Below are 25,079 nucleotides of genomic sequence, written 5' to 3'. Positions count from 1 at the left end.
GCCACCTAAGTCTCTCGTTTTTAAAAATCCCGTCCTCGCACATGGGAACGAGAAAGCAGGGAGGCAAAAACAAGCTAGACCAGCTGCCTAACATCCCCTGATGGCTTTAATTAAAGCCCTCAAGTTAGTAAATACGCACATAGTCCGGTCCAGGAAGATACACGAAGCCCCCAGCCAGCCCAGTAACACTCCATGAACATTGCCATTTAAGCAGTTTCTTGTTTAACTTAGATTTATTCAATGACACATGCATTTCCGGACAGATATCTGAGTTCCAATGAACAACTTTTATAACCAAATAAGAGAAATCTGTGACTGCAGTTAGTCAATTAAGTACGTTTCTAAAATACAAGACTAGAAGAAAACCAGAGCAATAGAGAGAATTCTTCCAAAGAACAAAAAGAAACATTTCCATTTGTAATACTCCTGGCATTGATGAGCATCAGTGGGGAAGGAGGGCAGCAAGGAGACGCAACAAGGAAGGAATAACATCATCAACCCTGTCCACAGAAAGTTCTCCAGTTTCCACTCTTTCCAGTTCATTCGTTAACGCTCGGCACTTTTGCAGACGGCGAGAGCTCTTCTGAGTTACGGAGAATCCCTTCATCTCTCAACACGAGAAAGCAGAACGGTTGTGAAACCATGTGCTTGACCAAAAATGGCTTAGAAATATTCCTCCTCAACCAATCTCTTCCTGAACACAGCGAAAAAAGAAGCCGCAGAGCTATCGGGATCGAAGACAGAGTCTCTTCATATTGCACGGGAACACAAAGTCAAGGTTTTGTGAGTATGTTTCAGGAAGGTTTAAGAGTTGTCAATATTTGTCAGGGTAACAAGAACCATCCAGCCCAGTGGCCAACTGGCAGGTGACAGACTCATCGGGATTGTTTAGGTGGAGAGGCGGCTCGTTACCCTGTCCAGATCTCTCCTTGGATGTTCGGCTAATTTAAGGGAATCCCGTGGGGAAAAGGCTGAGGGGCTGGTTCTCGTTAGTCGGGAGGGGCGACCTGTAGCCATCGAAGTTGCGTGGGATGCTGCCGCTGGTGGAACCGGAGCTGTTACTGAGCGTCTCTATGCTTCCCTCTCGCTGAAGCTCTGCAACGGGAAGAGAGAGCAGGACCTGGTTAGCGTTTTGGATAAACCCGGAGCGCCGTTAGACGGCCGCTTTAGTGACAAATCTCTTTACTCCATCATTGCTCTAACGTTTGCTCGTCATCTATTCCGGATATTGGACGAATCCCTCCAGAGGCATCTCAGCTCCTGGTTCTACTTCTCCGCCGGGCTCACAGCTCGGCCGAGCCGAAGTGGAGCTGGATGGAGACGCTACACGCTGCCCGGCGGAGCAGCCCCTTTCCTGGGGATGAGGCCGCTGACTCACGACACGTCAGGACTTGACAGCGGGGACGCTCACGGCTGAACTGAGCAGGGTGCGAAGGGTACGGCGGCAGATGATGAAACATCTGTCCTCCGCGGCAACGCTGCCGAGATGGTGGGGAAGGGGGAGTGGCAGCAACTCTGGTTACCGGCGGCGTGTGCCAGCGGTGCATCACCACCGCGATTCTCCACCTTGGGAACACCAGGGACTTTCCACAACCTTTTATCCTGCGCAAACGGACATAAATAACTCTGCTTTTTTGAGCCAAAGGAAAAATATCCCCTTTCCTATGTGCCTGAGCTGCGCCCCAAAGCAAAACAGAAAGCAGGCCTGACCGCCGCTCTCCCTCTCCTGGTCACACGCATCCAGGCATCTCCTCCCCTCACTGACCTCCCAAAGCCTTTATTGCTCCCTAATCTTGAAACACGAGGATTTTTGTGCGTGCAGAGCATCGTTGCTAACCGCAGCCTCTCTGGGAGCCACTTGAACCCAACAGTTGACTCAGTGGCAGCGCGCAGCAGTGCTGCTGGGCACCGGCACCCCGGCTGGCACTCGGTGCTGGCACGCGGCGGTGAGATTAGGCAGAGCCCCACGTCCGTGGTGGCAGGAATCCTCTCCCAGACACGCGGTGACAGGCTACAAGAAGTATTCTGGCGAGTCGCAACGCGTGGCCCTGAGCACGGCTTCTGTCAGCTGCTTCTACGCAGCCTGCGGCGGAGGGGACGGGACAGGGATAGGAGCTTCAGGCAAATTCCTCTGCTGCCAAAGGAGAAAGAGGAAAAACTCTTGTTCGCTGCGTGCCGCGGTGTCGCACGTGTAAGGCACAGGGGTGAACCCCCGGAGCAGACAGGCCGTTTTCCCTCTCCCTGCAGCGGGAGTTTTGTCCGGATAGGGATGGAAAGAAGCCGCGGGCACAGTGCCTGCTGTGCTCTCTGCTAAATATGACTGCACCTCTGGTCTTTGCACACCTCTGTCTCACACCAGCATATTTAATCTTTTGTAAACACCACGACAGTCCTTTTGCTGCAACGGGACTCCGAGATAAGAACGTAGCTATACGCAAAGCACGCAAAAAAAGCAGCGAGTCGGTTCTTCGCTAAAACGAAAAGCATCCCGGCCCCAGCATCCTCGGACGCTGTGCGGCTGCCGTTTGCCACCCGGGCATGGCAGGGCTGGTGGCCAGGCGAGCGCACACTGGGCAGAGGGGGGATCGGGGAGGTAAACTCGCGATGGAGATAATCTGCCCAGGATACATGAAAAACAAATCAGCAGGAAACCAGTCACCCTCTAAGCGGGGACGGTAACGACCTCAGCCGTATTAATCACGATTTCTCGCCAGTGTTCGGTGCAGGAATGTCCATGTCTAAACCTCTTCATTTTCCTCACATCCTCACTCTCCCATGAGCTCAGGAAGTAAAAACAGTAATTTAAATCAGAAACGAGTGGCGTATCCCACACTAATACTGCGCTTATCCTGTCTGATTTGGGGCTTTTATCTCCCTCCGTGCACAGCTGGCTTCAGTTAAACGTCCCGCGTCGGAGCGCGGGCGCTGGGCAGCCGTCGCTGGCGCTGGGCAGGATGGGGCTCCCTGAACCGAACAGCTCACAGGGCTATGGCACTCCCTCACCCTTTTTAAGCCATAATTGATTTTCAGGCCAACGTTGTGTTTTTGGGAATGGAAGCAAAAGAAGGGAGAGGGAAGGAGCGAAGGAGCATCTGTGTCCCTGCAGCCTGTGGCTCCATTTCTGTCCCCTGGGGACGAGTGCTGGCTTCTGCCTGTCCTTGGCCACACCGTGTCCTGCCCGTCCCTCAGTGACTGGCGTGGGACTGTGTGCCCAGCCTGGATGGGATTTTGGGGAACTCGGGTGGCTTTCTGGGCAGCTTGTCACCTCTGGGGAGGAGGGGCTGCCAGGGGTGGCACTGCAAAGACTGATGCCAGCCAGGGAAAAAGCACGGACTGAAAACTGGGGAGGCAGAGCGGTGGGCACAGGGCCTGGCTGGGGAGGTGGGGGTCCTGTCCCATCCCGTCCCGTACAGCTCCGGCTCAGCACCACTGCTGCTCCCTCGCTGCTGTCAGACACATAAACCCCTTCGATGAGCAACGGGGAGGGACAAAAAAGAAGGAAAAGGAGATGCAAAGGCTCAAGAGGAACGGTGAGGATGTTTTCCAGCCCACACAGAGCCCACTGTGGGTTCAAAGGGGGTCAGGCTAAAAACCAGGGGAGCTCCCGCATCCGAGCGGCCATCCCAAGCCCCGCAGATGGTAAACGCACACGTTCCCCTGGGCAAAGGAGTCCGGCCGCTCTCGAAGAGCCCCGCACTGCGAACCCGCTCGCTCTGGAACTAATTACACGGCGAGGCAGACGAGCGCTGTATTTTGATACCTAAGAAGGCATTGCAGAACTCCTGACGGCTGCGGCAGAAAGCACCGCTGTGCTCAGGAAATTGGGCTCTTGCCCTCGCCCAGCCCGGCTCTCGTGCACGGCCGGGTCACGCGAGACGCGCAATTAGCTGTTACACGGTCACCAGGGACTACGTGCGCTGCACGTATGACCCCTAGGACCACAGCCAGCACATTTTCCTAAGTTCCCCCAAATTACTCCATTTTTTCCCCCAGCTGTTTCATTAAGAAAAAATATAATTAAAAAAAAAAGTCTAGCCCAAAATATTATCTTTCCCCCCTAATCCTTCCAGCAGAGCAGGGTGTGGCAGAGGCACGTGCACAGGAACATTGATGCCATTCCCATGGGAAGCTCAGACAAGGCTGGGAATGGCTCCATGGCATTGGGACACCCTTCTTATTATGAGGTTAAAAACTGGGGCCGATTTCTGATAGAGCTGATGCCTGGATAGACCCATCAAGTGCAGAAGGAGCCACACGGCGTGATGGGGCCGTTGGGTACCAGGAGAGGCAGGTCCCTGCAGACAGGCAGCGCTGCCCTCCCACCGCCCCGGCATGGAGCAGCCGAGCCCCACGGCATGGCTGAGAGGAGCTGAAATACTTCCCAGACCAAAATAAGATGTGTCATGTAACCGGTCAGACCACTGATGTCCTCTGCGCTGGGAACACGCTTGCTGAAAAACACAAAACAGAAGCAAAGCCCAGGATCCCCCCATGGAAAGAGGGGGGCAAGCAGCAGGAGAGCCCGGAGCGGCGGTGGCCGTGAAGGATCGAGGCTCAGCGCCGCGCCGGCAGCGCAGGACACGGCCGCCTGGCTGGTGATTTCGTTTACTTCGGTGGAGTTACGCCAGGAATGGACTTGGCCCCAGCATGTCTGAGGGTTATTGTATCTGCATTCCCCCATGCATATACTGTCGAGATCTATTAACTTCCTTAAATGTACCAGTAAAACAACCTCTTATGATATACTTTAATGAACTTGTACAGTAGCCAACAAATTGTGCATCATATAAAACCCATTCGGCCTTATAGACTCTCTGGCTATTTTGTAATAACTGCAATTTGCTTCTGCTGAAGCAAGATAACCAGGGCTGAGAAGTCCAGCTTTGCAGAAACCTAAATATTTGATTTGGGGGGGGAGTGGGTGGGAGAAGGAAGAGAGGGGCCTCTGGGAGCTATTTATGGGGTCAAAACAACATGAGACCTGCTCTTCTCGTAGCATTTCCACCATCAAGGAAATGAAATACTGTGAGAAGACCAGCACTTGCATTATTTTGGCCCCATAAATGGCTCCCTGAGGCTTTCAAAAGCCCGTGAAAAACAAACACAAATACAAATAAATGCTAATACTGGAAACGTAAATACTAAAACCTGCCCACGTCCCTGGAGGAAACGACTCACAAAGTCCTGACTGCCCTAAAAAATAAAAGAAGATGGGGAAAAAAAAGGCGAAGGAGCAGGAACATCTGCTGGAGCCATGAGGAGAAAGTCACTTGAGGGGAGCCAGGAACAGCCTCGCCTGTGATGTGACAGTGACAGTAACGGGCACCGCTGGCATCGCCTGGGGTCCCCGAATAACAGGGATTTTCAGGGCACATGCGCTTTCTGCCGCGGTGAAGGTGGTGGCAGGAAAACCCTCGCCTCTGTGGAGAGGAGTGGTGGTGGGGAGCGGGGAAGGTGGGGTGGCCAGTGGCCAGCTGGGGTCCCCCTCCCATGGCCCTGCGGTGTCTGGCATGCTGGGGGCTGCGGGAACACCGATGCTGCTGGGAGAGCAACGGGGCACTAAAGGTGGCACGAAGCAAACGCTGGCTGCTCTCAGCGTGGCATGGCTTCCAGCGCTCTGCCCACACCCCCACAGGAGAAATTGGAAACGGAACCTTCCATGAAAGGTTTCTTTCTGCTCAGTTTCCCAACGGCCACGGTGCAGCCCGACCGTCATGTCCCTTGTTGTGCCACCCATGCCACTCTCCACTGTCCCCGAGTTGGCTGCCAAGGTGGGGAGAGGAGGAGGAGCTGGAGGAGGAGGAGGATGAGGAAGAGAAGCTGCTCTTGGGACAGCTCGGGTGCTCAGGTCCAGGGGAGCGGTGCCATCCCGCGCCCAGTGAGGCAGCTGCCCCCTCAATTCCAGAAAGCTCCAGGAACTGCCAAAGGACCCCATGGAATCTAGAAAGGTACAAAGCCATGCCAAGCTTAAATGTGAAACCGTTTTATAGGGCGCATTAATTCAATGCCTGAAGAAAATCTATATAGCCCTCTTTTGCCCGGAACACTCATAAATTATGCTGCCTGCCTTACTTGTGCTCTCGCTGGAGTGGTCCACTCCGAGCCATGGCATCTCCTTTATGTCTACTCAAAAATCTCATCTCCAGCGCATTATTCCTTCTAATGGTTTTTCCCTTCTCTCTGTTTACTTCCCCCTGCTAAGCACCAGTTTCAAAACATCCTCCAAAACCCTTTTCTGGAAGAGCTGATCCTTTCCTCTTACCTACCGAGGGCTGCCCAGGCTCCGGCACAGCCCGGCGGAGCTGCGGCCGGGATAACTGATACAATGACAGCAGCCTGATGTGTCAGGGCAGCGGGGAAGCGGCAGCAACTCTGAATGCAAGAATTATTCTTCATAATCTCAAACTGTCACAACGCATTACCCTCAAAGCCGCAGCTCGCTGAAGGAGTGACCCTGGACTGAATGGGAGAGCGCTCGGGGAAAGAACTAATTGTAGCCTCTTTTCACACGTCAGTCACTTTTCACAGCACTGAGCCTTTCAAGCTCAACTAATGTCAAGTTCCCTTTTCCTTTTGCCGGGCTGAGTATTTCTGATTTTCAAGGATGGCATTTTTTTTAAAGGAACAAGGTCTCTGGCGAGAGAGGAGGCCGAGGAGGGGAGGGAAGGAAGCGTCGGAGCGAGCACGCAGCCGAAAGTCCATCAGACGCCTGAAGACTCGTTAGGAATTAGACAATTAACAAGTAGGAATGCAGGAAGCGGGGTAATGGCCAGGAGGGCTCGAATCTCCTCGATTTCATTTCTGTCATTCACGGCAATTGTTTCGGGGAACCCGCCGGGCAGCGAGCGCGGGAGCGCGCTGGGCCCCCTCCCGAACGCAGGATGCCAGCCGGGTCCTTTCCAGCGGCGGCGGAGAGAAACGAGGGGCTGCCTACGGAAACCACCTCTACCCCAGCTGCGAGCAGTTTTGGAACGAGCGGCTAAAAGGGCAAAATCAGAGCTTCATTTGAAAATCTAAGATAATTTCCCCTGTTCGGAGGAGGAGCCGGCAGCCTCCCTGCAGACGGAGCTCTCGGAACGGCAGCCGGCTCTGTGCTCCTGCAGGCAAATATTAAGGGCCCTTCGTACTTTCTTGTCTTTAACTGAAATCCTGCAATATTCTGCGACAAGGACTGATTTTTCACCCTTAACATTCGCACAATGCCCATCGCGGGGCACTCGCAGGGCTGACTGGGGCTTCTGAGTGTTACTTATTAACTGTAATGAATAATAACGATGTAGCTTCTGCCATCTGGATTCTCATTCAGAAGGATCCCGTATAAAGCCAACGCTAAAAGGCAATTTGTATTAGCACAATGGAAGCCTTGAGGATCTCTTAAACTGTTTGTAATTTACACAGCGTTCCCCCCGTGAACGCATTAGTTAAACATTTCGATTTTACCGATCGCTGCCGAAGGGAGCGGGATGCGCTCCCACGGAGGAGCTCGCGCCAGCCCCCGACGCGCAACTTCCGCTCCCCTCCACGCCGGCACGCACTTTTCCACGTAAGCTCTGCGTCTCTCCGTGTTTAGACAACATCCCAAACTCAGCTGGGCGCTTTTGGCTCCAATTCCTGCAAGAACGTTCACTACAAACACCATAACTGGTCCCCACGGGACCCGGTGCCGCTGCCCGGGACGGGGACGGTGCAGCCCGAGGTAGAAAAGGGCTCCAAAGCTGATACCCAACTGGGGTGAGGGTGGGGGGACATCACACCCCTGGGGGAACCTGCACTTTTGGGTATTCGGCGAAGCAAAAATCGTTCCTATTAAATTGTAGTGAAACGAAAGCACCAACTGCTCCTTAAAGCTCTTCATTTTCCAAGCTCCTTTTAATCTGAGATGGCTGAAAAGAAATTTCCAGGCAAACATCTTTTTACGTTGCTCCCTTCCAAAGGGAGCGCAAAGTCGGTTCCCAGCTTTGCATATGGCCATATTGTTTACAAGTTCGTATGATTACGATACTGTTTAAAAGTCAATTAAAGCTGCTCCCTGCCCCAAGCCCCATGCTCTGCTCCCGCAGAAGCCATCAACCCGTGCCAGTCCCCCCGCGCTCCGGAATCATCATGGGGACCCACTTCCTGCGATGCTTTCAGTGGCCAAGATAGACCTGCTCCTAAGAACTGTTTCTTTTTCCTTTTTTTTTTTTTTTTTAAACCAGCAGTTTCAGAAAAGAGATTTTTAAACTCCATTCAAAAGAGAGGATGTAACACTACAGCATTTAAACACTGAAAAGAAATTCCTGTATTAAGACCATCTCATGCTGCTGCAACCTGAAAGATGTTGAGACGCCACAAAAGCACTGACATTAAATTTGCAAAGTCAAAAAGACTGGGAAACGCCGCCTGAACAACTTCTCTGAAATCAGAATCCAGTGGCCTATGTAAAATATTAGTTACTGTCAAACTGCCTTACGAGAACTCTCACGCTGAATCCACGCAGAGCTCGTTAGTGCCATGCACTGGGCGATGAAACCTGGCATGTTGGAAAAAAGGTGGCAGGATCTAGCAAGGAGATGAGGAGGTACAGGAGGCAGAAGATAACCAGGGGAATGAAGACTGAGCCTTCTGAACATCAGAGTCCCTCCGAGACTGCAAATTTCATTTCTAGTGCCTCATTTCAACGCGAAGATGTCAAACAACTAACGCTTATGAAACGGCGAGGACATCTGAACTTACATAAATGTCTGGGTTTACTTCAGGCACGAAGAGATTGTTGAGATACGGACAAAACATTTTCATGCATGAACTTTGGAAGAATTTTGTCTACCAGAAAAAAAAGGCAAGAAAAAGGCAAAAAATCCCAAGCAAGCAGCTTGTTTTTTCCTTTAAAAAGAGAACCCAAAAAGCTCCATATGACTCGAGTCCATGGAGTAGGAGACCCAAGACTTTGGCATATTGCCAGACTTGACTCTGAGCGTTTTATGGAAGGTTAAAAGTGCAGTAGATAAAGGACTAGCATTTAGAGAGAGAATATTCTTCATGATAGGCACTTTCACAATGACTGCAGTGCTTTTAAAAAATAATCTCAAGTTTCCTAGAGCTGTATATTTTTGCAAAGAGGTTTAGGATATTTTCCTACATAAACGGCACTTCAGAAGGATGAGTTACCGATTTTAGTCGGCATGTGAAATTTCAAAAGCTCCAACAGTCAAACGCTTACAGAAAATAATTTCTGTAGCCCAGCCACATCGTGGAAGCCTACGACTCCTTGTGCAAGATTTCTCAAAGAGTTTTTAAAATGAATGTGCAGATGCAGTTGTTTGGGTTTAAAGGAATTCCCCATACCCCATCTTGAAAGTTTCAGTGTGTTGCTACTATAAATCCTATATATAACGTATCTCATACGCAATGCACGCTTTCCTGTGCAAGCAGCCTCTATGCAAGTTTTTTTAATGTTTTTAGGCAGAACTCTTTCGTATCTTCAGTTACGCAAGCAGCACATCTGTGTATATCAGACCAAAACCATTTGCAGAGAAAAACACTGTATTAAAATTCCTGGGTTTGGTCTCTCGTTCCCAGGGTTCTGGGAGCACCTCGGGTTGCTCAGCAGTGGACCCCTCCATCAGCCTCCCACTCCACAAAGGAAAACACAAACTCAACATAATCTGCGTGCTCACGACACCTACCAGGTCTGTGTCCTACGCCCTCTGGACTCTTTGGATCTTGCTTGGGAGTTTTGGAGGCGATCCTCCTATTTCTGAAACCACCACACTTCTATCCAGAGCAGGTCTGGACCCACCGCGGGGATCTACGCACCGCCCTTCCCACCAGAGATGGGGCCACCCAAGATCTCGGGGCAAGGAGGGGTCCTGGTTCTGTTTCAAAGGTGGCTGCAGCAAAGCCATGGTGCAGGAGCCCACGGCCGGGGGCTCTGGGGGAGCGCTGGGGTCCCTTCTCCTCCTCCTCTCCCGGGCTCGGCCGAACAGTCCCAGCAAAAAAGCTGGGTAAGGAAAAGCTGCTTGAGGGTCCAAACCACAGACCTGGTGATGACCTCAGGGTCTGGGCAGCCCCTCACCGATACGCTGAACGGGGGATTTCAGACACGCCTGATCCTCCAAATTTCAGCATTTTCTTTCATGTCTAAGACCTATTTTTTTCCCCTCTTGCAAAGCCACCTCGGTTAGTGGGCCTCCTTACTAACCCTGTTAGGAAGACAAGGCAACCTCGGAGGAGGAGAACTTCCACGCTCGGAGTGTGCACCTCACATACGTGCAGGATGTACTTCTGACACAAATGTATCGCTGAGTTTGTTTTAAAACCATATAACGTTACGAAGCAAAATAATTCTGGCACAGCTTCTAGCACTCCTGACATGAAGTGGCCTTTTGGGCCAGTGGGAAAGGTACCGAGAGGCTCGGGGCTGGCTCCCTGGAGCAGATGGATGGTGAGGAGGAGGCTCGACTGGACCGGAATTTGGGTTTGATTCAAAGGAAAAGTTAAAAGTTTGGGGGGAGCAGATGCTCAGCTGGTCTGAATCAGAAGAGTTTTGTTGAAGCTCACGAAATGATGTCACCGCGGACTCAGCCTTGTCTGCTCATCGCAACGGTCCAAGGCTCTCCAATCAGAAAGGCTCAGGTGTGGATCTAAGGAGCAGAGGTCTCCTCCTCTCGTCTTCCCGGCGCTGCTTTTAGTGTCGCCGAGAAACTCCAAACCCTTCCAAATAACCCTAGTTCCAAACGCAACTTATTTGGTCTATTTAGTCAATTATTTTCAAGATTATGTTGACATCGCTGCTTCGAGCAGACCCATTTTCTAAACACAGACCTAATTTTACGAAGCACTCAAAACTCGCAGCGGTACTCTTAAAATCACGTCTCTACCTAGATTGAGTATTAACCGAGCCTGGAAAAACAACAGGCCAACCTTGTGGGCTCGCTCTCTTGCCGGATTGCTTGAGGCTTTTAATACACTCTGCCTTATTTACACAGCTCCAAATTCTGATGTTAGACATAAATATGAAAGAGCCTTGATAAAAATGACATCCGAAGCTTAATTCAGCCCTTTGTTAATGGAGTTGTTCAGCACAGCAGTTGGCGTTGGTTCGCATGAAACCAGAAGGCAGCTGGAAAAAAAGTCAACTGGACGTTTTCCCTTGTTGAAAGTCGTATTTTAAACACTATTCCGAATATTGATCCTAATATACTCTGCCTCGTTAGTCGCACGCTCACACGTGCTGCCGAACGCGTGAACAAGCTGCGACGACGAGCGCGTGGCGGAGGCGGCTCTTGTGTGAAATCTAGAAGACCTAAAGGCAAACCAAGGCATCCCTGCGGCCACGTCCCACATCAAAGGCAATTTAAACCACCTCCAGCTGTGCAGGGTCTGCCTTGATGTGCACCCAGCAGTGACATTAACAGAACTACCTGCTCTTCACCTTGTTCTTCTCCAGAGTTTTCCTTTTGATGGGTGACCAGCCACGTTTCCAAAACATAAACCAAAGCGGCAACGCAACACTGGCACGATATCATCTAAAGATTTTTTTTTTTTCAAGGGTGCAGATAAAAGTAGTAAACAGAAGTGAAGGCAAAAAAGCATGCCTAGGTTTCAGGTTAGGGATCTGCCCCTGTACAATTCATCTACCCACTGCTGCCTCCGTGGCTGCAGATGAGGGAGGAAGGCTGTTGGGTTCATTTGTCCTTTGATTAATGCCTCCAAATGTCATTTCCACCTGACAGCCTGGCCTAGCGATGGGAAGAGCTGCTTGGGATCTGGGAACAGGCGGGAGATGCCGTCCATGGGAAGGCTGTGCTCTGTCTTAGGAGAAAGTCAGACCAGCAAGATGTCCGTGTGCATCCTCGGCAGCACGCGCCACGGCTCCTGGGTCCCTCGGCACGGTGCTACCTGTATCTGCTTGGAGAACCTCCACCATTTCCACCCTGCTTGCCATGCCCAGGGTTGTGCATGCGCTCGCCATCCCCAGCCACCTGCAGCCCCTCGCTCCCGTGCCGTGCCACCGAGCCGGAGTGCAGGGAACGGGGCAGGTCCTGGCTCCTGATCCTGCCGACATCTTCCTGCCTGCAGCGTTCCCAGAAAAACATCTTTGGAAGCAGTCGGAGAAGCGATACTGACCCTTTGTCTTTCACAACACCATCGGATTTTGATGTAAACACAGAGTTCATGTGTTGGGCAGATACTGAGAAAGTCACTGACCAAGGAAATGACAAATAAATGCCATAAATAAATACATAAATAGAGGATGATGGTGTTTTAGCTGCGGGGGTCTTGGAAAACAGGATAAAGTGTCTAACCTCAAGAAAGGCAGTGAACAGTTTATGTCCTGGAACAGCTGTTTCACAGGGTGGGTGGCTTCCTGGCCCATCAGGAGGTGACACGCCACCAGCCAGCATCAAGCACTCCCAAATTCTGTACCTTGTCACAACAGCAAATCGTGGCTTAAAAAACGCCATCCCCTTACCACCTATTTCTGCATGGAAAACTAATTCCTTCCTCGCTGGGATGTGGGACAGACTGTAGGGAAGCTGCTCCCTGCCTGCAACAGGAAGAGCCTTGGACACATCTCGGAGGTTCTTGCTGGTGCCTGAGGAACACGGAGCACAGACCACACGCCAGCCAGCAACAAAAGCACCGCCGCCGCCTCTGAAGCGACAGGAACGAAACGCAGAATATAAACAACAGAAGTGGGGAAAAAGCTATTTACATTTTTTAGGAGTTTTACTCTTTTTCTAAATTAGCTGACGCATTACCAACCACGTAATTACCAGTGATGTCATTTAAGAGGGCACCAGAAGAAACGCAGGAAAAAAGCAGCCAGTCTGTTATCTTTCTGCCTTTACGTTTTGCCTCAACATCTTTTTCATCCTTTGCGAACGCACAACTTTTACGCAGCACCATTTTTATGGGAACAATGTGCCTTCGGAGGTTTCAAGCAGTTGCACGAACCTCCGCAGGGGTCCCGCACACCTTCCACGGCCGCTGGGGCAGCGGCACACACCGCTTCTCCGTTCTCAAAATGCTTCCAACCCATCTGCCATTTTTCTTGCTCTTAGTTCTTTTCTGTCAGCCGATGGTGCGCGCGATATTGAGCAATAATAAACAGAGGAGGATGAAAACTGCTGCAGCTTGAGAAGTGAGCTCAGGATATGATTCCTCCTCACCGGATGCCTGGAAGATGTCACTGAAATTCTCTCTCCCTTAGTGCAACCCGCGTGGAGCCAATATGAACTCCCAGCAAAGTGCTTAAAAACCCATTATTTATAATAACTGTTAAATGATGAGACATTGTTTACCCAGATCGCAAGATAAATTCTCACTTACAGAATGCTTGCCTGACCGTCCTGAACGTCATCTGGTTTTTATTTAAATGCAAAATGTAATTAGGCTCCCAATAACACAGCAGAAGAATTCAATAAGATAGGGCTTTTCACTTACAGTTTAATATTAACATTTTCCCATAAATGTTAATGAATAAAAGTCTACTGTTTTATATATTATCCATGGTGGGGAGACAGCAGGCTAGGAATGGAAGGAAAGCTAATCTTTTCATACCACAAATTACAATATATACCTCAAGGAGAACTCACCATTCCCAGCATTGCCTCCTCCCGGGGCAGCCATCAGACCCAGTCCCATGGGACGCGCTCCTGGGAGTCTCCCTCTCCATCGATCAGAGAGATCCTCCCCCAGCCAAAATCTCCTTTGCTTTTTTAGTCTCTCTTTTTCCCTTGCCCTCTGTTCCCCTTCCCACTTTCTGCCCGACCATCTCCACTAGACACACTGCAACCATCAGATAGCGAAGAACATCACCATTAAGGACGGATACGGCCCCCAGCCCTGACGTTCTTAGACTCCACCGTGGATAGCAAGGCTAGATTATCAGAAAAATCAGGTTACTATTTGTCTGATATTCTGTTAGAGAAACGTGGCAGGGTGATGAGAGGTGACAGCAGGGCTGCAGGCTACGGTACGACGATCGGAAACGATACGGCATTGGAACGGGTGGGAGAAGACCCTTGGAGCTGGTGGAGGTGGCACTTTGGGAGCCCATGGCAGGACCTGTGCTTCCTGACACCGAAGTGTGAGGAGCAGATCGCGCGGTGGAAGAGGGGCCTCTGTGGCTGAGCGGACTGAAAGCTGCAGGCTCAGAGGGTTGGAATATTTTAATTGATTTAGCTTCTGACCTTACTTTTACTGCTGAGGGTTTTGCTGCATTAATGTGTATTTTGCTGTTTGGTGACTCACTCTTCACAGAATCATAGAATGGTTTGGGTTGGAAGGGACCTCAAAGATCATCTAGTTCCAACCCCCCTGCCATGGGCAGGGACACCCTCCGCTACACCAGGTTGCTCAAAGCCCCATCCAACCTGGCCTTGAACACTTCCAGGGATGGGGCAGCCACAGCTTCTGTGGGCAACCTGTTCCAGTGCCTCACCACCCTCAGAGGGAAGAATTTCTTCCTTAGATCCAATCTAAATCTGCCCTCTTTCAGTTTAAAGCCGTTGCACCCCTTGTCCTATCACTACACACCCTTGTAAAAAGCCCCTCTCGAGCTTTCCTGTAGGCCCCCTTTAAGTACTGGAAGGCTGCTAGAAGATCTCCCCGGCGCCTTCTATTCTCCAGGCTGAAGAGCCCCAACTCTCTCAGCCTGTCTTCATAGGAGAGGTGCTCCAGCCCTCGGATCATCTTCGTGGCCCTCCTCTGGTCTCACTCCATTAGCTCCATGTCCTTTTTCTCAGGAAAATCCAATAGGATTGTCATCCTATTTCTCTAATAAGAAACCTTCATTTAACAGTTGGACTGCTTAACTTATCGCATAAATGGGTTTCCATTCTACACCTCCTCTCCCGTCTGCTCTGGTGAGGGCAACGGATGGCTGGCGAGAGCTTGGCGATGACTTGGGCCATCGTCCTTCCACAACCCGGGGAACGGCAGGTGCCCTCGGCACCAGCGTGACGTTAACGGGCAGGCACGTCCTTTTAAGACACTGAAAGGCTCAGACTTTCAAAGAGTTAACACGAGACGTGAGCGGAAACGGGACCAGCGCGTCAGCCGAGCCATCGCCGACGGCGCGACCCCGGGGTGGTGGCACGCTGTCCGCCTGGCCGCGCACCCTCCGCCGCCGAGCGCGCGGTGTGCCCTGTGCCGCGACCAGAACTGTGGCTTGGCTTCACGGTGAAGGGGTCGTGGGAGTCACGTAAGGTTGTATGGGGATTTCGGGGCAGTCCAGCCTCCCTGGTGCTCGGATGGCAAAGCTGGAGCAGAGACCGAGGGGCACACAGGCAGGAGCAGAGCTGAGCGGAGACTCACGCCTTCCCCCCTAGCCAAGCCAGGCTTTAGCAGCAATGCTGCACACCCCTAAAATCACTCCTGTAAGGGACACTGAAATACTGAATATAAATACAACACAAAATACCGAAAGGCTCTGGGGGGCTGCTGGGCTTGGGAGGAGGGAGAGGGACTGTCTTGTCTTTATTCTGCCACCACGTCAGCAGCTGCAATGAGTTTTGGCTCACAAAACAGCTGTAAAAATACCAGTCCTGGTTCAAATGCTGGGAGACGAGGGCTCTCATACTTACTAAGAAAGATATGCTTGCCATAAGTCGTATCCTACACACAAATACCATGCAAAGGCTCCTAAAAGGAATAACAAGGTAATTATAGAAACCAGAGATGGAAAAATCCTGTATGGCTGCCTGGGCTTCTCACCCTGCTCAGTGCGGGACCGCTCGGTGTGAGGCAGAACTCGGACTTTTAAGGGGAAGATTTCATAAACATTGAGAAATGTTTCTAAATATTTAGAAAACTCAAAATAACAGATTTCCAAGCCAAGCTGTACAAACAGAAAATGAATTTAGAAAAACTGTTAAAAATCAACAGCTTTTGCATGCACCAAAACATATTTCTTTGAACAGCAAGCATCACCTCCTGGGCATGATGCTGCAAACAGAGCTGGAAGGATGCTCAGCCCTTTGCAGAATCAGGCCTGAAGGAATACCTACCGTGGCTTTCCTCTTGTTCTCCTTGAAAGCAATAGCAGAAGCCTCAGTGATGCAAAAAGCTTAATGCTTTAGGAGGTTCTCAGCAAAACAGTCAGATGTGAGCAAAGCCAAGCTAGCCAGACCGGAGCTTTACATTGTCCTGTGAAATGCTGGAGTATTGCAGTAGGAAACTTAATTTGCTTAATCATTAGGAAGAAAAACCACAAACCAAAGCAAACCAAACCAAAACCCAACACAGTTACAAACCTCTAAGCAGAAAGGGAATTGCTTCTCTGTTAACTACTTTGAGACAAAGCACTGGAAGAAAAATGTCCAGTTCCAATAATGTCATAACCCGATTACAGCCTGCACAGAAGAGCTAAAACACTTGCAGAACGATGAGTAAGAAATTAAGTTTTAAATTGAGTGCTGGCCCTATCTTGTGTCACTTCTTTATATTGTAGTAGAAAGGACACCGCTGAGCTCATTTCGCATACAGCAGCGCGAGATGCCTGGATGCAGACATCACTTAGTCATCTCATATATGTTTCTCCTCATTTCTTTTTGCAGGAGGAATGACAAATCTAGAAATGTGACTGCACTTTGTTTTATTATGATATTGATTTTTCTGCAAAGGGAAAGTGCATTTACCCCGCAGGTCTGCGCGCTGGCAAGAAAGGGTTAACAAAATGTTTATCACAAAGCTGGCTTCAGAGTTGAAAGTAATGTGATCAGTAATGAATTTTGTGTTACATTAGGTTGTATAAATGGACAGACAAGCGCAGACAACAAGTGGCCAGGAGTCGGGGCTAATCTAATGATGTAAAAATAGAGACAGCACCAATTATACTTGGGGCCAGCTCAGAGCTCCTGCAGGGACTGCAAATGAATAGGTACAAATCAAATTACTGACTAATAGACGCACTACAAGAGAGGGCAGTCAATGCTAAATACATTAGGGCCTTGTGACCTCTCTGCTCTGAACAGCAGAATCCTAAATTTGACTTAAAAAAAAAAAAATAAATCAAAGAAACTCTTGTTCGTTTAAGGAGAGAAATAGAACAATGTTATTTGTGACATGATTGGAGACGCTTAGATATTTTTTGGTTTGTTTCCCTGCAACCACGTTACGTAGGTAACTCTTTGAAAGCTGAGAGAGGGTTTGCTTTTAGAACAAGGAGAAATAGTCTTTGTGCAAAAGTTAAGACCTGATAACAATACAGTTATGTTACATACCAAAACATTTCAAAGCCATGTGCCTCTTTGCGGTGATGTTTTTTACTGCTACTTCACCGGCTGTGTCTGTATCAAAAATAAAATATTTCTTAAAAAAAATGCCTTGATTTAGTAAGAAGGAAAAGAAAAGGAATCTCCCCACACCACAACAGATAATAAGTAAATGCAGCTGATCAACTTGTTATCGAATGGCAGAAAGTCAGAGCTGTCTCGGGGGATCAGTGCTCCCGTTACAAACATCAGCAGACTTTTTCTACAAACAGCAACGAAGCTAAATTCACACCAGAACCGTTTGTGGTATCAAGCATTCGGTGTCGTCCCCCCTCACCACCCCCTTAAATAATGTACAGTCTGGAAGAAATTCCACTAAATCTCCTGGGGGCTGGTGGTGAGGCAGATTTGGAGACCTGGGAAATAGCTGGGAAGTGAAAAACGCCCTTGTTGGCCCTGGCAGGGCTGCGAGACGGGGCTGCTCCAAGGACACCGGCTTGGGCAGGAGGGAAGGAGAAGCCCAGGCTGAAGTGATGTCCTGCATGGGGCAACCGTGCAGTTGTTGCATGTCACACGTGAGAAATAAGTAACAAAATCACGTGAAAACGTGCGTGATGCAAACGCTGCTCCTCTTCTCCAGCGCTTCAAAAACGGTGGCCCCTAGACAGCCCTGATTTCTCCTTCCTTTTAAAAGAGTCTCATCCAACCCAATCTTTTGTAGGGAGAACTGCATTGAGCTCTTATTTGAGGGGGGTAATTTAAGCTCTGGCCCTGGGATGAATATTCTGAAAGTTCAAAGGCTGCTTTTAGCATCGGTGTTACGTGATACGCCCGTGTGTTGGCTGCCCGAGCTGGTCCTGCATTGAACCTACACAGAAATCTCTTTGCAGAAATGCTCTTCGGAGGGAAAAACCCAAGTGTTGTGTGTCCCTGTGTTCCTACATCCCACGTCCAGGTTAGGATTAAGAGCAACTGAGGAGAGGGAAAGGAAAAAATGTCTTGGAAAAATTAAAAGGAGGAGGAAGGAAAGAAAGAAGGAAGGAAGGGAGGAAGGGATGGAAAGGCACTGATCGAAGCTCTGGCTCTACACAGGGCAAACCCTATTCCTGAAACTAAACGTACAGGTACATCTGTGTCCAGGTAGCTGCTCGTTTCTGAACACAGCTTGTGACCATAGACATCTTCTCTTTTGGAAACCACCCAGGAAGGACGCTCCGTGCCTGGGATCCAAGGGCAGCAGCTTGCTCCCCTCCCTCCGGCAGCGGAGCACGCTTCCCGCCCTGGCCATGCACGCCATGAAGTGTGTGACTTCGCTTCTCCAAACCACAAAGTTCACTTAAAAGATTTAAAAAATTTCCCCCTGCAAAGCTCAAGGGTGTCAAGACCCGAGATAAGCTCAGGCTGGTGTAACCACCCGGCTTCGGCTGGGGACCAGGATCCCAACCGCCCCGAGCGCCCATCCTGGGTTTCATACGGGCTATTCCCTAACAGCACGTCTAATTAGCTCCACTTACTTACATCCCATTAATCAGGTTAAAGAGTTTGCTTCAACATATGAGCTTCCTTCATCGCATTATGAGTTTGTTCACGAAATCTGGAAGGAATCCAGACAGTTTCTTCAGAGGGCCAGGCGCAGGGCGCTCCGCGGCGCCTGCCGTGCCGCTGGCTTTCCGCAGGTGGTAGTTGGCAGACTTGGAATTTTGCATGAGTTTGGGAAGAAAATGAGCCATCCGTTTTTTTATTTATTTTTTCTTTAACTGAAACTTTGCAACGGGCTTTAAATTCTGCAAACCTTGTGGGCTGTATTTACCGTGACGGTGCCATATTTGCATCCTTCCCTCTCCAGAGCTATAGCGCTGGTTCTGAGATGCAAAATTTGGGGGGCTGCTCTGCAGTTTTTAATATAGGCTCTGACTGCAAGTTCAGATGTATTCCTGAGACAGGATGGGTAGAGAAAAAAGTTATTTTGCTCCATAAACTTCAGTGTAAACTGAGCTATCATAGAGTAACGGATTTCACGATGAATTAAATAAAAAGAGGATACATGCCCACAAAAAGCAATTCTACCCTTCCATGTCCACGGAACCATTCCACCACTTGTAAAACACTGCAGCAATGCAGACGTGGGCATGCTTTGTCAAAATAAATTAGATAATATTGTAAGTACAACATTCAGGCAGCCAAACAAATTGCAACGGAGAGGACGCGGCAGACGGGCACGGACTGGAACCGCACACTGCAAACACAGTAAGCCCCATCCTGCATCTCCACGCTGCCTGGACTCCAGCGGCTCTTTCTGGCAGAAAAAACAGTGGTTTGACAGTGGCAGCAGCACATTTATCACTAAAGGAAGTTTGCAGTATTGCCTACCCTGATAAAAAACCCTGAGCAGCGATGAATACTTATTTATTTTATATATTGACCATTTTTCCCTTGGAATCCTGTCTGTTGTGAGAGTCTCCTGAAAAACAGATCCACCCTTCTGTCACCGCACTCTGTGCTTTTTACTAATAAACGCGAGAAGATGCAGAGAACAGGTTTTGATTTGGTAAATCACACTGAAATCGAACCTAAATTTAACGTACAGCCAAACCCTTCACCCAAGTCAAGGAGGAAGGAGAAGCTGGGATGAACCCAGGGCTGAGAATCCCTTTCCTCCTGGTGCTGTGGATGCCGAGCCGCACCGGTTCACACTCACTGCCACTGCCCCAGTGTTACTAACTCCTTTCTGGGACTGGCTCACAGATCCCAGGCTGGTTTTCCTTCACGCCAGCCTATGATTTAAGTGGACATGACTGGGGACCTAATGTATTTGGTCCCTGGGATGTAACCAGACTGTGCTATACCTCTGCAGGAAGAACCCACATCAGCGTCACGGCTGTGGATGCCGTCCTCAGCCGGGGGGGACAGGCAGAGAGCCCATGGGGAATCTGTCTCTGGTGGCACAGAAACAGGGGGTAGCCAGAGAAATAGTCTTCCACAGATAAATTCCAGAAAACATCCTGTTGCTCAGCCTGTGAAGGCTTGGGCCCTTACTGTAGACTAATTTTCAATATTCTGCCTAGGGATGACCAAAATGCATCTGAAAGCTTAAGAAATGTACTTGTTGAAGGAATCCATAAATCAGAGGATTTACTGATTACAGTATTTTTGGAGGGAAAGATTTCTAGCCTGCGCTGGCAATTTCTGCATGTCCAGCTTGAGTGGAATATTGTCAGAGAGATTTGTCTCCTGGAAGCACGGTTTCATAAATCACAACAGTAGCTTTGCTTTTTTTTTTTTTTTCCTGCGAAAGCACTGTGAAGCTCAGCACATACTCAGAAACTACACTGCAAATGTAAATATTGTAACTGCTTGAAAACGAAGCTTTACAAGCAAAAGAGGTCACTGACCACTAACATTTTGTGAGTAGACCTTCATTTTTTTTTTTTTCAGTGAGAGTTTGACAGAAACTGAAGCAGTAAAAACATCTTTTTGCATCTTTGCCAATTTACGCTTTCTTTGGGATTAAATATGTATCTGGGCTGACAGCTTATGTTCAGCAGACTCCACTTAAGAGAGACATGGGTCATCTGGATAATTGGGTAACAAGGAGAAGAGCTGGTTTCCCAATCAAGTCAACTAGTTGGATGACTGGAGTTATCATTTAGGTCACAAGGAAAGTAGATTTTTGGGGGGTCATTTTCCAGACCTGCTTCTTCTCCCATCCACTGTCCGACAGCCATTGGCAACCAGTGGGAGTCAGCGATGGAAAAGACCAGTCAGGCCATCTAATTCCCCTTCCTTGCAAGTGCTGGATTATTCCTCATGTTTTTAGCATCCTCCAGTTCGATGCTTCCTGTATAACCGATCTTTGGGTCATTTCTGCCTCTGCCACAGCCAGGACCACGAACCAGCGAGGCGTTGCTAACCTGCTTTGAAGCAGCGGGGTGGGTGAGAAGCAGAGACACTGAATATCTCCTCCCCGGAGCGGTCCATGTACCATGAGCACGTGTTTCCTCTGCACTACTGCAGCATATCAGCCCTGATTACTATATAAATCTACGTGTCAGCTATGTCCTAACAGTTAAGGCATTAAAAGAATCTATTTATCTCTTGCCATTAAGTGCATGTCAGGACCAGTTGAGCACTTGAGAAAGTCTCACTGTCCACCCTATCGCCCATTTTGTCTTTGTCCGGTGGTACACCCGAGCACTGCACGTGCACTTATCTTCACATTCAGGCTTAGAAATTTTCATTAATTCATGTTTCAGTTCAAATAAGACTTTGCAAGTTTTGTTAAATCTCAGGAAAGCGTATTTAAGGGCTGAAGAGAATCCAAGCAGCACACACAGGGACCGAAGGCACACGTAACATAAAGGCATGCATGAGTTAAAATAAGTCATTTTTGGATGTTAGAAGGAGGTTTCTAACTTCCATGATTTTGAGTCCAATGCAGAAATATAAACACTGTCTTTAGAACCAGTACCGATATAGAAATCAACTACCAACAAGCAAATTTACGGTGTCCTCCTCTGCTGAACTCTTTGCTATCATCTCATTGAGGTGACCAGGCAGAAGAGAACCCAACCAAGGAAGAGCTGGGCTAGAAAACGGAACGTTTTTCATAGATAATTCAGTTCAGCCTAGCTTTGTCAAGATGTAAGAGGGGGAAGTGAAAACTATCCTACTTATTACGAGCCAACAAAGACGCCTCTTCTTTGAAGCAAGGCTAATGTACCTCCGAGCTTATCTTCTCCCATTTATTAACCAGCAGACAGACGCCGGCACTTCACCGCGCTCCACGGCTCGACAAACGGCGAGCGCCCTCGACTCCCTCGGCAACTGCCGTTTTCCAGGTCTCATCTGAGCAGAAGAGGACTTTTTATGGCCAGCTGGTAAGAACAGCTCAAGTGTGGTTAGGGGGTGGAAGTGGAAAGGGCAGGGGAGTTCACAGCCTTATCACTGGGTTTTCTCTGCTGCACTGAGTCACCACATGCCCTAATCCTGAGAATAAAGTGTGTTAGTGATAGAGAGAGTCCCACGACAGGCAGGAAAACACAGAGCGTAACGACAGCGAGAGGAGGGTAGTGGGATGGGGTGAGCTGGGTCAGTGCTGGTGTTACTCACTATTGCCGCTTACGTTTGCTGCTTTGAGATGGCATCTACCTTATGCTCGTTATGAAGATTTATGTGTCTGGAGTAAAAGCAGGGAGAAATCTCTTTGGATGAATTTTAGCTCAGTGATGGCATCTCTATAAACAGTTCCTTTCTGTCTTGACACCTGCAGTACCGTGAGCCTAATCTCATGCCAAAGATGTTGGCACTCACTGCTATCAGCTGGGTTTGGTGAAAATGGATGGAAAACATCGACTGCTGTCTCTGACAAAGTTCTTGGTTTATAACACAATATAACGTGAAGTCTCTGGAGCAGTCAGTGACCTTAACTTGGCACGTCTAGATGGCTCCAGCTTTCAGAGGAGGTATCCCCCTCACCTTTCCCCTGATGTATACAGCCTGAGGGGAACTGACCTGTTACTGGAAGTGGACAACGTCCCAGAGTTCACTCTGATCACAGTATGGGTCAACAAGTGATGAAATATGTGCCTTTGTCCGTTTTCACAGCCTGTTTTTCCACCTTCACAGCCCTTTGCAGACTCGAGCTGATTAAACTCTACACCAGCAACGCGAGGGATTTCTATCCTCGTTGCAACAATGGAGCACTGGAGTCACAGGCACGTTAAGTGCCTCATCCAAGGCAGCAAGGTGGTGAGAATTTGCACCAGATCTGTAACTGAGACCTGTACTTCATGCTCAACCAACTCTTTCTGTTAATATTGAATCATAAACAACCCCTTGACTCCATCTTTTTCAAGATGGAAATCAAAGGAAAGACAGTTTGAAAGATGTTGGGCTCTGAGGTGCTTCTGCACCACTTGGCAGCTTGGTTATTGCTATTTGTACCTATGTAAGGGCTTAAATTCTGCTTCTTTGCAACCGTGGGAGGTAGCAGCAGTTTGGTGACCTGCCATGGGTGACGTGCTCAACTACGACCCACCTGTGAAGCAGGGGGATGAGCCCTGATGGGAGAGTCCCTGAGCCTTCTCCAGCTGGAGCCGCGCAGAGCAGGGAGAGCTCGGAGCAGCACCGGGCCCTTGGCAACGCACGAGGGCAACAGCAAAAGCAAGAGACAGCTTCTGCTCAACGCAGCCTTGCTGTAACGTCCGTGGGTTGGCACGCCCGTGCGCTTCTGCTGGAGCTTGTCCCCTTTTCTCCTTCCCAGGCGAGCTGCCAGCGGAGCGACAGGCGAGCTGGCAGCCGCCGTGAGCAGCCGCCGCTGCTGTTCGCTGCCGGTCACGACACGAACGGTGCCTGGATCAAAGATGGGCCCAGTTCTTTTACTAAAGGGCGTTTTTTAAAGCAAGTCAAAATTAATGGAGACAATAAAACGGCAATAACTGCGCTTTAACGTTTCTGAGCATCTCCTACCACTGGGCCCCTTCTGAGCAGCATAATCTCTGACGTGCCATTCCATTTACTTAAACAGATGATATAATTTATCAATATAATGGACACTGATGAAGATGGATTAATTTGGATTACAGAACCAGCGCTTCGCAGTGGCTCTATTCAGGACACAAAGGGAGGATGTGTGTGATTATGGCATTGTTCGGAGCAGGGCGGGCAAGGGCAGCAACCTGCACGGAGACTGGGATGCGCCTGAGTTGGCGGGGAGCAGGGAGAACCCTTCCCACAGCCATACTGCTGTTCTGGTATGTACTGGTGCTTCAAGCACCAGTGTTTTTCTTTAAGTTACTTTAGGCTTCTCACACTATGTTTATGTGACCTACCACTATTTTATTTTTATAAATGACTCATCTCGCACTAAGTGAGATCCCCATAAAAGTTAATTCACAGAGAGGTAGTGTGCAGAGAAAAGGGAAAGCAAAACTTAAAATTAAAAAAAAAAAAAATCACCATTGGGTGAGATGTACGTGATCTCTGATCACACCTCTTCTTTGTACCTGTTCCTGATCCCACTATGTCCCTGCTGGGAGACTCGCACATCGCGTCGGCCAGGCGCTCCCGAAGGCCCTCTTCAGTGTGCTCCATGGAGGACATGTGACGGAGACCGAAGTTCTCGGGCCAGCTCCCACACACCTCCAGCAAGGTCACGCTCCGGTCGAAGGCACCTTCAACAAACAAACGGGAGATGTTTGGGAGACCCCACGACCAAACTACTTCCACACATATTATTCCTTGCATTGGAAAGAAAGAAACCCTTGCGCTTTGAGTTCCTGCAAAACTCATTTTAGGACATTAGTTAAAACGTTGGTGTCAACGGCGCAGAAGGAGCAAACAGAGCCCTGAGCAGCTCTGGCCAAGCAGCTGTATGCAAAAAAGTTAAATTAAAAATACAGACCCGATTCTGGTCTCACGTTAGCGAGAGTCAGGAAATCAGCGTGACGGCACTGACGGAAACGACAACAGAATCAGGAACTGTCATGTTAAAAAACTGTATATACGTTATTAAGTACCTGTTGGACAACTAGAAATTATTTTTAAAGTCAATTCGCCTTTCACCGGGATGCTGTGGAGCACTCTTCCCCCTTCTCATCTTGGACAATGAAAACAGTCATTTCATCTTTGCTAAAAAGCACAAATTTTAGCCAATATCCCTTTCCTGCAGAAAAATGCAACCGTGTGGTAGACTGAGGAGCAGAGGAGGGTTTGCTTTCTGCCTTGTCTTTGAAGTGTGTCGACTGAAGGAAAAAAAACGAGCCCTTCTTTCAGTCTGGGGATATCTGTGGATTTTCTCTGTTCCTGCACTGTGAAATTTCAGGTCAAACGTGAGCTAACAGAGACTCTTTCATCAGCAGTGCTTTACTGATGGTGCTG

General features: G+C 49.2%; 1 protein-coding gene across 1 annotated transcript in view; it reads right to left on the bottom strand.

Moving 5' to 3' along the window:
• Positions 1–239: 239 nt before the first annotated feature.
• The window catches only part of BCAS3 (BCAS3 microtubule associated cell migration factor), a 363,717-nt gene continuing 338,877 nt past the window's right edge, over positions 240–25,079 (bottom strand). Inside the window, exons 26-28 of the mRNA XM_086624898.1 lie at positions 24,206–24,373; positions 17,211–17,276; positions 240–1,095 (exon numbers count right to left, since the gene is read on the bottom strand). Of these exons, the coding sequence (XP_086481024.1) occupies positions 947–1,095; positions 17,211–17,276; positions 24,206–24,373 (383 nt within the window). The 3' untranslated portion in view covers positions 240–946. The remainder of the gene's footprint in view (positions 1,096–17,210; positions 17,277–24,205; positions 24,374–25,079) is intronic.

The sequence above is a fragment of the Tauraco erythrolophus genome, chromosome 21, assembly GCF_009769465.1.
Source record: "Tauraco erythrolophus isolate bTauEry1 chromosome 21, bTauEry1.pri, whole genome shotgun sequence".
Classification (NCBI taxonomy): Eukaryota; Metazoa; Chordata; class Aves; order Musophagiformes; family Musophagidae; genus Tauraco; species Tauraco erythrolophus.
The sequence above is the reverse complement of the archived record's forward strand: the minus strand, read 5'-3'. Positions and strand labels throughout refer to the sequence as shown.